We start from the raw sequence: 12,745 nt of genomic DNA on the forward strand, positions 1-12,745 counted from the left end.
CAATATATAATTTAATTATTCACAATATATAATTTAATAAACATTAAATCCATGTAACAGTATTTGTATTGGACCGATCAACAGTGGAATTCCGAAACTATGTATTCACTTTCACATTGATACAATACTTCAGAATAAAAATACACATCTGGATTAATGTTCAAAATTATAACCTATGTGCTTCTCCTCTTCTTTCAATGTGACCCGAAGAAAACCTGGAATCCACCTGCATTGATCCCAAAAGCATGGAAAGAAAAGAGGGAGTCTAGAACATATTTAAAGGTTGGAGGTGTATCCTTGTCTTTTTTTTTGGTTTGTTTTAATAAGACACATTCTCATTATTACTTGCCAAGTCAAGCAGACTCTCAGACTCAAATGAAGGAACACTATAATCCATTTTCTTGAATATTGCTTACTAAAGAACATAATTCAATTGTTCCCACAGTAATCCCCAACATCTGAATTGAAATGTGACTTTTAAAAAAAGAGATACTACATCCACAGTTTATACATTTCAACCACTAATACCAAACTATGTAATATAATATTATTAGTTTAGTTACCTGAAAACATCAATCTTTTTTGAACTTTCAAGTTCTAAGTGTGAGAAGATGTAATTGCTCCACTGTTTACTACTCTTACATCTAAACTGAAGAAACTAAGACATGGGGAAGGGAAAAATTAATCCACAGATCAGCCTTAAATTACTGGAGCTTACAGATAGAAAATGAAAATAAATATAAAAGAGCATTCCTATGATATACTGCACAACTACTGTTCCTCCCCGCTTTGATTTAAAATATTTTAAGAAATGCTTTAAAAAGCATCTACCATTCATTTTCAAGAATCCTCACTGTTCACTCCGGGTCACAAGAAGTACATATAATATTTATAAGTGCCACTACCACCCTGTTTTCTAACTGCAGAGATCTAGTCTTAGAACATTCTTGTTGCAGCAATTAATCATAAAATTTTTTTTAAAAGCAATACACAGACCTAAGGCTTTTTTCCCAGTATGGGTCATTTCTGTAGCATTCAACATTAGTTCTGGTGTTTAAGGATTTCTCAGTGCACCTTACTGAGAACACGCAGAGAAAGACACGCTTGTATCGCATGTAAATTAGGATACTGTAACATTAAATTATTTTTATAGTACCTATTTTCAAATTTCCTTTTTGTGACCATTACCTTTATTTTTAAATACACAGTGAAATGCACATATTGGAGACCGAATTTCAGAAGCCCAGGACCTAGAAGAACCATCATGGTTCTCAAAGTACAGTGATGTTATGAAGATCAGCAACATCTCACTCCTTATCAGGAGGAAAAAATAAACCTTTTTTGTCAGTGCACCTCTAGACCAGTTTCTGCAACAGTAAAGCAACCTGGAAATTCAAGTAATGAGTAATGTTAGAACCACTTACCTACAAAACTCTGTTTTTTGCTCTCCCACAGTGGAGCTGCTCTCACACCATTTGCCACCAAGGCAAAAAAGGCTTTCTTTACCTGCAAAAAGAATGAACAACTAATCTTTGCTCTTAATTGAGCATACCAAACACCAACAGACAGGTTTCCCCAGTTACTAGGACAAAAATGCAGTATAAACTGGTAGTTGATGTTCAAAATGGCACAAAAACTACACACACCAATTAAAAATTTTTAACCTTCTAGTTCTAAAATGATTAAAAGCTTAGCGAAATCAGAACTGTTTTTCTGTTAGGTGAATATCCTGTGTGAAAGCCTCTGATGAACATGTAAGCTGAAAAGGTAGGCTCACTAACCCCAAATTTATTCCCGTTTGATATCATCCACAAAAAGTTATAACCTCCAAAATGATGACATTTTTAATAAATCTGTAGTTAAGATAATTATCACAAGTGCTCAGTTCACAGATACAGCTCAACATTCGAAGACTGTGCTATATTCTACTTAATGCTCACTATACCAACAGTTGCATAGAAAAGACTGAAACAATAGAAGTTTCATTTCCTCTCCAGCTTTTAGACTCACAATTTCTACAAATTAAAAGAGATTGTTTGATTATTTTAAACATGACTGAAAGTTAGAAGGACTACCTAGCCTGTTTTGCTGCTCAAGAAACATAACCAAATCCTTTCATTTAATTAATTAAGCCTCCCCAATTCCTGAATCAGAGGTTATAAGGTTATAGTGTTGTTCTCGAAAGAAAATAAAAACTTCCTTGTGAACGCGAGTTCTTTGAAGCCTGAAGCAGAGTCAGGTTCTGCTGCTCCTCAAAGTCTGATCTCTTGATGATATGTTTGAGCACGTTATTGTCCCTGTCGTGCCCACAGCCCTAAACAGTCTTTACATGGCAAACGAGATACAGAAATGATGGTTCTTGTCCTGGCACAAAACTAGGACATGGTCTATCTGCATCCATGAAGTTGCTCCTTGGTCCAAATAAAACAATTGCAATTGCTTGATGTCCGCAATCTGAATTACACCATGGATTACACAGCGGTATCTCAAGTGTCTACTTTAAATCACATGCCAAGCGGCTCCACTCCACAGAGTCAGGAATAAAGGGCTTCACAGTCAGTGGAATCAGCAGCCAAAAAAGTAGGGACAGAAAAAATACGTAGGTAGGAAAAAAAAAAAGCAAGCCTGCCATTGTTAGCTACATCCTTCTTAGAAAAGTTTGCAAGGCCATCCATATGATAGTGAGTGTCCCATGATATTTGACAGAACCTCCATTTAGACTGGACTTGGTGTTATAGTGCAGCAGTTCAAATTTCTATAAGTTAGCAAGACTTCTACTCCGTACCAGAACACAACACCTCTGTCTACACTTCAGTAATTTGCAGTGAATGTTTCAAATACCCGGTGTTATCCTACTGTGCATGAACTCCAATCTTTCAGATTAGACTTCTGAAAGCATTGCGTATTTCTTGTGACCTTTGTGCAGCCCGACTGCTTCTCTCTGACCACAAGAAACTCATCTACTCTCCTGACCTCAGCGACGACAGTTCTCAAAGCTGCCTCCTGACTTCACAGATGCTTCTGCTGTATCATCAACGAACAGGAATAATGATCTGCATAACAACCACCAACCCTAAACTGGATGAAAACTGAAGAAGCCACATTCGGAAAAAGGTACTCAAGACTACGAATAAGACCAGAAGATACAGACCACATTGTATTTATCTAGAAAATGGCTAAATAAGAAAGGTCCCAGAGGTAGTCATCCACCTCACTGACACAGGTAGGAGTCAGGTAAAGCAAACATTACCAAATCCACCCCAGGAGCATATTAACTCTGAACTAAGACTGAAACCACAAAGAAACCCTCCAGGCAGACACATGAAGTGTTCCGACATCACAGCATCACACTTGCAGTTAATGCAGTGAAAGCTAACAGCAGTGAGCTATTTGGGGAGGAGATATGAGACAGAAGCAAGTTCACACAGACTAATTCTACCTTTGGGCAAAGTAAGTTCTAATGATTCTTCATCAGAGGAAAAACACTCAAACTGCCTCCAACTGAGAACCTTCAGCTTTGATATCGTTCCGTAAGAACAGCTATCACATGAGGTAAGAGTCACTGTGAACCTATGTCCCAAGTCTTCCACAAGACTAAGACATTCAAGAGGTATCAGAGCAATAAGGTAACAGCTAATTATTAAAATGAGGGAGAAAAGAGCTTTCATCCAGACAGTAACCATGCAACAAAACTCCACAAGCAAATTTACAAACTGTCAGTGATAACCTGGAAAAGCAGCATGTCCACAGTAGAAAAGATGTGGGGAGCCAACTACAAGACTTCAGTCAGCCTCCAAATTTTTGCTACTACTTCTTTCTCAGAGAGAATAGCAGCCAAGAACACCACCCAGCACAACATTCAGATAGGCGAGGTGGTAAAAATTGAGATGTTATTTTAGATTCAGAAATGATACTTCAAGGAAGACAACTCCAAAAGATAGACTAGGCAAGAAGCTGAACTTGTAGACAATCCAGAAGGAATATAATGTTTCCTCAAAGAATCAGTTCTTGCCTCAATTCTGTTTGATTTGTTTGCAGGTTATTTGTCTCCAAGAATCTCAAGAATCTTCTGTTGGATGGCATCCTGTCTAGCTTTAAAAGACAGATTTTGGAAAAACTGAGAGCTGTTGAACAGATACAGCCACTGAGATAGCTCAGACTTAAATCCTTCATAGAATACAATGAGTTCTGCTTGGGTATTAGGATATTAAACATTTGACATAATAATTCACTAAAATTTAGTAAAGAAATACTTAAACTCATCCCTCCGGGCTGTCCTCCTAGACCACAGCTTAAGTGACATTGCTGTTGTTTTCTTCAGTTTTTATAGTAGAAAGTGTCACACAGTTACTTTTTAAATAAAATAACAATGCCATAAGTTCTTAATGTTAATACTTGTTTCTTATTTACGTAAGGTAATTACAAAGAAAACAAAAACTTCATTCTTATTTGCTAAAACTGCTTGCAAGCACAAGCACACATTCATCCCCTCACACTTTCCTTTAGCTTCTGTGGTTTACCAGTTCCAGTTCCCAAGTACTGCTTGGTGGGCAGCCAAAGCACCAGGGTGTGGAGCTGGGCTTCCATCCAGCACATTTAGATGGTTTACTGATGTTCATGCAGAAAATATCCACAGGGACCTTCCTTTCAGATTATATATACTTGGTAGCCTTATAAGATTTCTACCATGTCCCATCTTCGGGCCTCCAACAGCATTTTTAATTCTTGATCCCACCAGCATTGATCTTTCTCTGATCTTGGATGCTGGACTGGCCTGACCCTCACAAAACCATTGTTCTTCAGCCAGAGCCCACAGATTGCCATTCAACACCACGTACAGTCTTTAAACAAAGCCCTTTTATTCTTATTAACCATGTAGTGGTCTTAAACACAATGAACTATCAAAATGGGATTTATGTGCCCAAACTTAGAGGTTGTTCTGACATATACATTGACCTTGCATATTCACCGCATCTCTTTATAGGTGACCCTGGGAAACACTCATTAGTGGCACGACTCACCAGCGTTAGAGGTTCAGCTGTATCCCACAGATGCCATTTCCACCCTCACTGACTCTAAGATGTCTAGATATTTACGATTAGATGAGGAATCCTACTTTTTGTGACTACTTATCTTCTTCAACATCCTGCTCTTTAAGTAGAAGGGCCATTTTATAGCAAAGGTACATAGCGAATAAAATTCTACATGTATCACAGATCACCTCACCAACAGCTGCTACTACACTGCAATGAGCAGAACAGGAACAAGCTTTTCTTACTACAGGAACTCATTACACTGACTGAATACACTGAATAAAAGAACAGACTAATTTAGGTTAGACAGGGCTTCTGGAGGTCATCATTTCTGCAGACCATCCAAATATTTCCAAGCCTCAATGAAAATGTAGCCTCTTCCGATATAACAGTCGTTATCAAGAAAGATTCCTCACACATAGGAAGTCTTGTTTTGCAGGTAGTCCAATATTTGGAAGACCTTGTACCTTATGGTGTTAGTGAGCTCCAAAACAGCTTGACTACCAAGTAGCAACACCAGAAATGGTGACAATAGACAGAAGATTTCCAGGCTATAGAAATTTTTTTCCTGACAGGAAATACTAAAGGGGACACTCCTCATTCTGATACGCCAGAGCAGTAATCTCACAAGGTCTTGTGGAAATGCCCTCTCAAGTAAACATCTGTGAAAGAGAAACATCTGAAAGGAAAACTGAGGACGAGCTTGTTTCATCTTGTTTTACCTAACACTATGTTATGAAAATTTTCATTACATGAATAAGAGACCAGTGGATTTCAAACTTGTCTTCAGGACTGTCCCAGAAGGTAAGGAGGGTGACGGCAGCTGTTGCAATCACAGCTCCTGGTGCAAAGGCTCAGTGCTGAGCTGAGCAGAAAGTGCTGAAAGACACACAGCTCAGCACCATCGTCCCAATGCCAACGTTAACTTGGAAAAGCTGGAAGGTAACAGAAGGAAGAAACATAGTTATGTAACATCTACAGACCTGCCAGTGCCAAACAAGAAGATGATGCAAGGGACTAGTAGCCTGGACAGTGTTAAAAGATCTGCCAGAACTTCTATGGTATGGCTGCCATCCAAGGGCAAGATAATAAATGTGCACCTCTCTTACCTTTCCCTGTATAAACTAACACTGAGCCACTAGCTTTACTTGCCTCTAAAGCCCCTCATGTAACCCCCAAAATATCTATTCTATCAGATCAGAATAGAAGGAAGAAGCTCCTCCTTTTGTTTTTTGGCACAGAGCTCCCATAAAGGCAGTATCAGACACACTTGATCCTTGACACTTTTATCATCTCCAGGTCCTGATGGATGCTCAAACAAGAGCTAGAACATTCATTGTCATTTTCACTGGACAAGTTCACAAGCCCCTAGTCTTTTCTCAGGATGATGCTTAAAGGCTACAAAACTTAGAGAGAACACAGACCTCAGAAAATTCACGTGTGGGCAACAGTATCAAAACCAAATCTTTCAGGCAATCACTGAGAAACAATAACCCTTCCTAGAGTAACAAAATACAAAGTTTGATATGCAGTCGAAAGAAATTTGCAAAAGGAAGGCATTCAGTCTTAGTAAATTGGATAGGAACAGCTCAAAAAGTACTGTAGAAGGTTAAACTCATATACCCATATACTCCCATGCCCTAAGTACGGAAGAGCAAGGCACAGGGAGCCTTCTCAACAGGTCCCTCACAAAGGGGAAAAAGTCTTCCATTTTCAAGGGATAACAGCATATATATCTTCATAAGATATGTAAACATGACAAAGTCACTCTAGAATACAGTCTTTGTTCTCACCATTAGAGTAATAAGGCACAAGAAAAAGTCACCTTGAGACTTTTTAGAGGCTAAACACTTGAATTTCAATAGTTCTTACCCAGTAAGGAGACCAAGAGCAGTACAACCAGTCTTTGTTGTAACAGGAAAACCACCAAACCTCTGCTGTGACCTTTGTACTGCACAAAAACTTGGCAATCTACACTTTACTGCCTTGGTCTAAATGTGTTTATGAGCTGAACGACTCTCAAACGCTTTTGATGTGAAAATGTGAGGAACAGGGCAACAGTTTGTAGCCCAACATAAACAGGACTATATTTCTTTAAGTAGCATGGCAAGTTCTCTGGCTGCCCAAATCTTGGCAGATCTCTCTTAGAGAGGAAAAAAAATAAAATAGTGAAGGGTCCAAACTATTGTATATGAGAGGGAAAGCCTGATGATCCACTCGCAGTAAGACAGGTTTATGAAGTGTCTCCCCTGCTACCTCCTCACGTCACTAGGATTTCGGGTAGTGCTGCTTCTGTATCAGAGGCTGTAAGGCAGATCTTGTACAAGGCATTAGTCGCTGGTTTTGCATACCTGTTTGACAACACAGCCAGCAAAGCGGCTAAACAAGGTAACTAACTACTGGAGTCAGACTAACACAGTGTTAAATAGGGTGCAAGCTCACTCTCACACCCAGTGAGTTATAAGCCTTCCTTATTTGAAAAATACTCTTTAACCATGACTGGAAGTGCTCACGCTGGGTTTTTTCTCCCTTATTCACTCCCAATTTCTACTGCAAGTCTTCAAATCCCAGGTAATGCAACATAGTCCACTGAAGGCTCACCACCCAGTGTTCACCTTCACAGTGACTTGTGGTACAGTATTTGGGAACATAGCAAAACCACAATATTAAGTTGAAAATACAACTTTGCCACAGAAAGCTCTTTGGGTAACCTTCTTCACACTGTCAGCATCATCTTCAAAGGATTTATTTCTGTGGCCCAAAAATTTGTGAACAGATCTGGAATCAAGGACTCCAACGCGATCATAACCTTGATAATGCAAAAGCAGTACAAGCTAAATATTCTCCTAATACATCATGCACTTTTGGTTTGAAGCAATTCACACCCAGATGGCAATGACGTTTAAACACCTTCAACAGAGGAGAAGGTAATTCTTCCCGAATGCAAGACCTGAAGCAAAGGAATTCAGGCAGGTAGACCAATTTTCCACAGAGTCTCCACATCAGCTTTCCAAGACGTCAAGAGGAAACTGAAAAACACTTCTCCTAACTTGTAATCTAGGGATGACACCTACTATCAAGAAACAGTTAAAGATCTCACAGGAATTGCTCTCTTTTTAAAGGGTTCACTAATTGCTTTGTCCTTGTTTCCCAAAAAGTGGCCAACAAAACATTGGCAAGGATATTAAACATTAACTTGCAATTCCATTTTTTTTCCTTCAAATAAAGGCTGTAACGCCCAATCCAGACATCTTTTTAAGTTACAGAGAACTATAGGAGCTATTTTGAAAAGTTAAAATCCTCTTTTGTAGTACGTATATATAGTTCAGTGTTTCTATAAATTGGCTTGGCTGGAGGGACTGAACCAGTATGCAGGACTACAACCATCTCAGCATGATGACTGCTGCATTCAAATTTATTTTCCAATTATTTTCTTCTTTGGTTTATGAATTTGGTAGAAGCATTTACTCCTTGAAGGTCTACACCTTTAAAAAAAAAGACTACTGAAGGACTTAACCATAAAGACTTTTGCCTAGGGCAAGGGCCAAGCAGGTCTTGAAGAGAAGAATTTCCTCCTTCACCTTATCACACCCTCAAGTAAAGCAGAGAAAAATTGGACAAACCTGTTATGACCTGAGAGGCTACATTTGCTTTCACATCTGAAAAACCCCAACCAACAAACATCCACAAGCAGCTCCTCTAGTTCACGTTGAGTTTTGGAAAGCTTATATTAAACAGTTCTCCCTTCACAGAAGATGGAAAGGGAACTCCTGGCAGATGATGTGCTACTAATGGCCATAGAGTGCTTAGTAAAATATGATGGAGTAATACCCTTCAGACCCAAGCCAAACCCCAGAAATAACAGGTTGCGTCTTATCCTGAAAGCAGGCACACATTCTAGATTTCTCCCCAGAGAGCAGGTACTACGTCCACGTGCAGAAATCGTCCCCGCACCACATCTACATGAAAAGGTCCCAATCCAACAGAAAACACCAAACTGAGACCTTAATCAATACTCTATGTCTGCATGCCCATATTGTAGCTGCCAGTTAAGGGCCCTCCTTCTCCCCCTAACATCACACATGCTGATGTAACCAGGAGTTCTTCTAGATAGCGGCTGGTCCAGGATTACAGTCAACTCTTATTCCATCTCAATAAGGTACTCTGCTGATACTTACTTCCACCTGCTGTTTGAGCTCAGCCTAAGCATTCTAGTCAAATTTAAAAAAAAGCACAGCTCTCTTTTCTGAGAAAAATAATAATATTTAAAAAAAAAAAAATCACCTCAAGCCAGAATTTCCGCTGCTAGATTTCATGCCACAATGTGCTAAGAGTAAGACATTAGGTGAGTGTCATAGGCAGAGCCACTGGGACCAGCTGCATTGGGAAGGGTACAGAAATTCTTTCATAGGTTGAGACCTTATCAGAAAAAGTGGTGGTGGGGTAGGGAAGACAAGAAGAATGATGCATGACTTTCACTCAGCCAAGCACAAATACCTTACCTACACCCTGTCTAGACCAAACTTTTTCTGCTTAATTGGTGCAAACTCATTATCTTCCTCCAAGATCCAGAAATTAACATTTCCTATTGGTTTTGAGAGCTGCAGGAATTAAGCTCTTATGCTTGTTGTGTACAAGCAACAGGAGTAGCTCTAAAACATAAAAAAGAACACAAGAGTCTTCCCATACTATGCTTCTGACTCCAGCCTGATCTCAATGAAGCGAGCTTTTATGTGGCCTGCTCGACTGCCTCAGCCCACATGCCAGTTAGAAGCTAAATTACATTATTTTCTTACAGTTCTGTGGGACGGGTAAGTAAGTGGGGGTGTTCACACTCCTCAGAAATGCAGACAGCATATTAGTTTAAATGTAACGACTTTGAAGAGGAAAAACCTCAAAGCCAATTAAGGAACAGACAGTCAATCCTTTTGTAAAGCTCTGAGAACTCTGTTGTGACAGCAGACCCAGAGTCTGCTGCGTGTTTCTGGAAGCAAAAAATTCCAGAGTGTTCTTCCTGGAAGCCTGGTCTATCTTGTAACCTTGGAGAGAGGCAACACCCCAGTCAAGAATGACCTGGAGGGAACAAAAATCATAAATCCATTTACTGAATAGATTCAGGACAAGGAAGAGAAATACAAATTCTCTTCCTTCCACTCTTCTAATGTGGAATCCATTGCATGCTCTGGAGAAGTTAGATTTACTTCCAGCTTGTTAAACCACTAAAAAAGTTTCCAGAAGATTGCTCCAAATATTCTTCTAGCTATGTGGTAGGAAAAAAGTATTTGAGCTGTTACTAGCATGTGAGTTACTGACAAAAGTCTGCATTAGTGACAGTGACATCTGGTCCGTTACCAATTTAGATAATTTCATTAAACGGAAAGGTTAAATAATCTGGCCTTTAAGTCACGCAACTGAGCAAGGTTTCTTCAGGATACAAAAGTCTCTTTAGGATTCTGAAAGCTTATTTTGATGACTGTTTCCACATAGACATGATTTTTATTAGTTTATGAAGAAGTACAGGACAGACACTTTAAAAGTAGCTTCAAGGTCATGGTGAGCAAAAGCTACATATGTTTTAGTACTAAAACATAAATTTACTTTTAACAAGTAAGAATATAATTTAGCCAAAGGTTAGACAGAGCTTATACAAATTTCACAAGACAGTCACTACATTTGCTAACATCCCTTTCCTGGGACTACAGATTGGTGCTTGATGTGGAGCAGGGAAGCCTCTGTCTTACACTGACCTTCTACATTCCTTTTGGAGGGTTAATTGCTCTGCACTACAAAATAAGCTAATCCTTCTCATCTTTATGTAGACTGGGCAAAATCAAAACAAATTAAGTAATAAATTTGTTTGAAGTAAGCTTATAGAGCTAAGCTACAGAGACTGTTCTAGGTTAGGTAAGGGCCATTCCTTTAAAAAAAAAAATCAAATAGAGTTCAGGATGGAGGCGGGGGGAACTGCATTGTCTTGGAAGAAAAGATCACAGTCAAACATATGCAGTACCAAAGAAAAACAGTGAAATCACATTAGTAGATGACGTTAGTACTACTCGAGAAGAGTAATCTGACTGATAGAATGTGAATAAACCACTGTATTCTGGTGACATATGAATTTAATAAAGGAATTACTAAAATCCCTGTTTTCCTTCAAAGCATTAGTATCAGTTTCAAAGGAAAAGATCAGATTACTGTGTCACTGTATATACCTGATACAAGTTAAAACACACTGGGAGCAAGATCTGGATGTCACCTTATTTCCCCAGATCACTAAACACATTAACACTTGCAGATCACTCAAACACTGTGCTGAAGACACAAGCTGGTAACCAGTAAATCTGCGTTCAGCTCAGTGGTTTTCTGGAGTCTGTTATAAAGATAATCCAGATCCATTTATTGAATAATTAGAAGAACAACAATATGTGAATGCTCATTTACAGAGTCGCCCTTCAGGGGACAACCCTCCTGACCCCCTCGAAGGGCTGTGAAGTGTTTGTTCTCCTATTGTTTGCATCTTGGGAGATGTGCAAGAAATTAAGACAGTTTATCCACTGTGAGCTGCGCTCTGTTGCAACTTGCCTATTTCCCCACCATCCACAGAGTCAAGTTTCCAAACTTCACAGGACAGCTCATAACATCTAATTGTCTCTTGACTCCCTTCCTGGTCAGATCAGATTTTAAAAAGTTGATTTAATGTGCACCAAGTGAAGATAGCATCTTCTCTGGGAAAAGCAAAAGGCTGGAGCTCGTCACAAACAAGGAGCATTCATGGGTCACAGGGAGGGGAAAGCCACAGCCCCGAAGTAGAGTTCAATACGATTCTATAAATCTTTGAGGTGCAAATACTTACAGGTTACTTCTGTATTAGTAAACTAAAAGGGTGAAAGAACGCTCTGCTGTCAGTCTAAATCAAGAGAGCTGTGCCAGCTAGAGCTGTCCCAGACAGTATCTCCCACTTCTCAAGGTTCCGTACAGGCCAGGTACCTTTTCGGGTAGGCAGACCAGATGCAAATACTCTGTTTTGGGGAAAATACAAGCTAAGTTTTACTAAGGCAAACTGAACTGTGCCGGTTGGCCTCAGGCAGGTAACAGACCTTGGCTCAGAACATTTATTTATTTTATATAGATGTTGTTTAGGTCTGTGCCAAGTGACACGTTCTCCGGCTGAAGCACAGCACGCTTCTCCCTTCCCAGATGATCCGGTACCTAACAGAGGTGCAGCAGACACACCACTGCTTCCATACTTGCCCAATGCAGGTACCAGCTCCACAGGTGTATTCTGGACAGTTTGGTGGCTGCTAGAACTGAGAGGCCCCCATGCCTTATGACCCACAAACAAACAGGACCAAAGAGACCATCAGCCCATTCCTGCTCTTTGTTACTTACTGTTGCAGCTATTTAAGGCTGCCTTTCTGTTTCCAGTGTAACGACACCTTACCATCTGCTGTCTTATTCAGGGTTAAGAGATTCCTTACAAATCTTCACACTCAATCCCTCAGAGACATTGAGACTAAACATTTACTTTTATTAATAGATGTTGCTTCAGTGCTATGAGTTGTGCCATATTATACAAACTAACATCTTCAGTTTTCCCACAGCTAACAACAGTTTTAGAATACTTTCCACAGTGTCTCATGAATAATTTTCTAGGGTAGAAACATGTCATGTGCTGTGCTTGCTGGCCACTAGAGGGAGATGGGATACTGTAG

General features: G+C 39.6%; 1 protein-coding gene across 6 annotated transcripts in view; it reads right to left on the bottom strand.

Moving 5' to 3' along the window:
* Positions 1 to 12,745, bottom strand: part of PRKAG2 (protein kinase AMP-activated non-catalytic subunit gamma 2) — a 230,634-nt gene that overhangs the window by 15,237 nt on the left and 202,652 nt on the right. For all 6 annotated transcript variants that reach the window (XM_065627202.1, XM_065627205.1, XM_065627204.1 and 3 more), the window contains one exon: positions 1,425 to 1,506. In XM_065627202.1, the coding sequence (XP_065483274.1) occupies positions 1,425 to 1,506 (82 nt within the window). The remainder of the gene's footprint in view (positions 1 to 1,424; positions 1,507 to 12,745) is intronic.

This window comes from Caloenas nicobarica, chromosome 2, assembly GCF_036013445.1.
Source record: "Caloenas nicobarica isolate bCalNic1 chromosome 2, bCalNic1.hap1, whole genome shotgun sequence".
NCBI classification, from domain to species: Eukaryota; Metazoa; Chordata; class Aves; order Columbiformes; family Columbidae; genus Caloenas; species Caloenas nicobarica.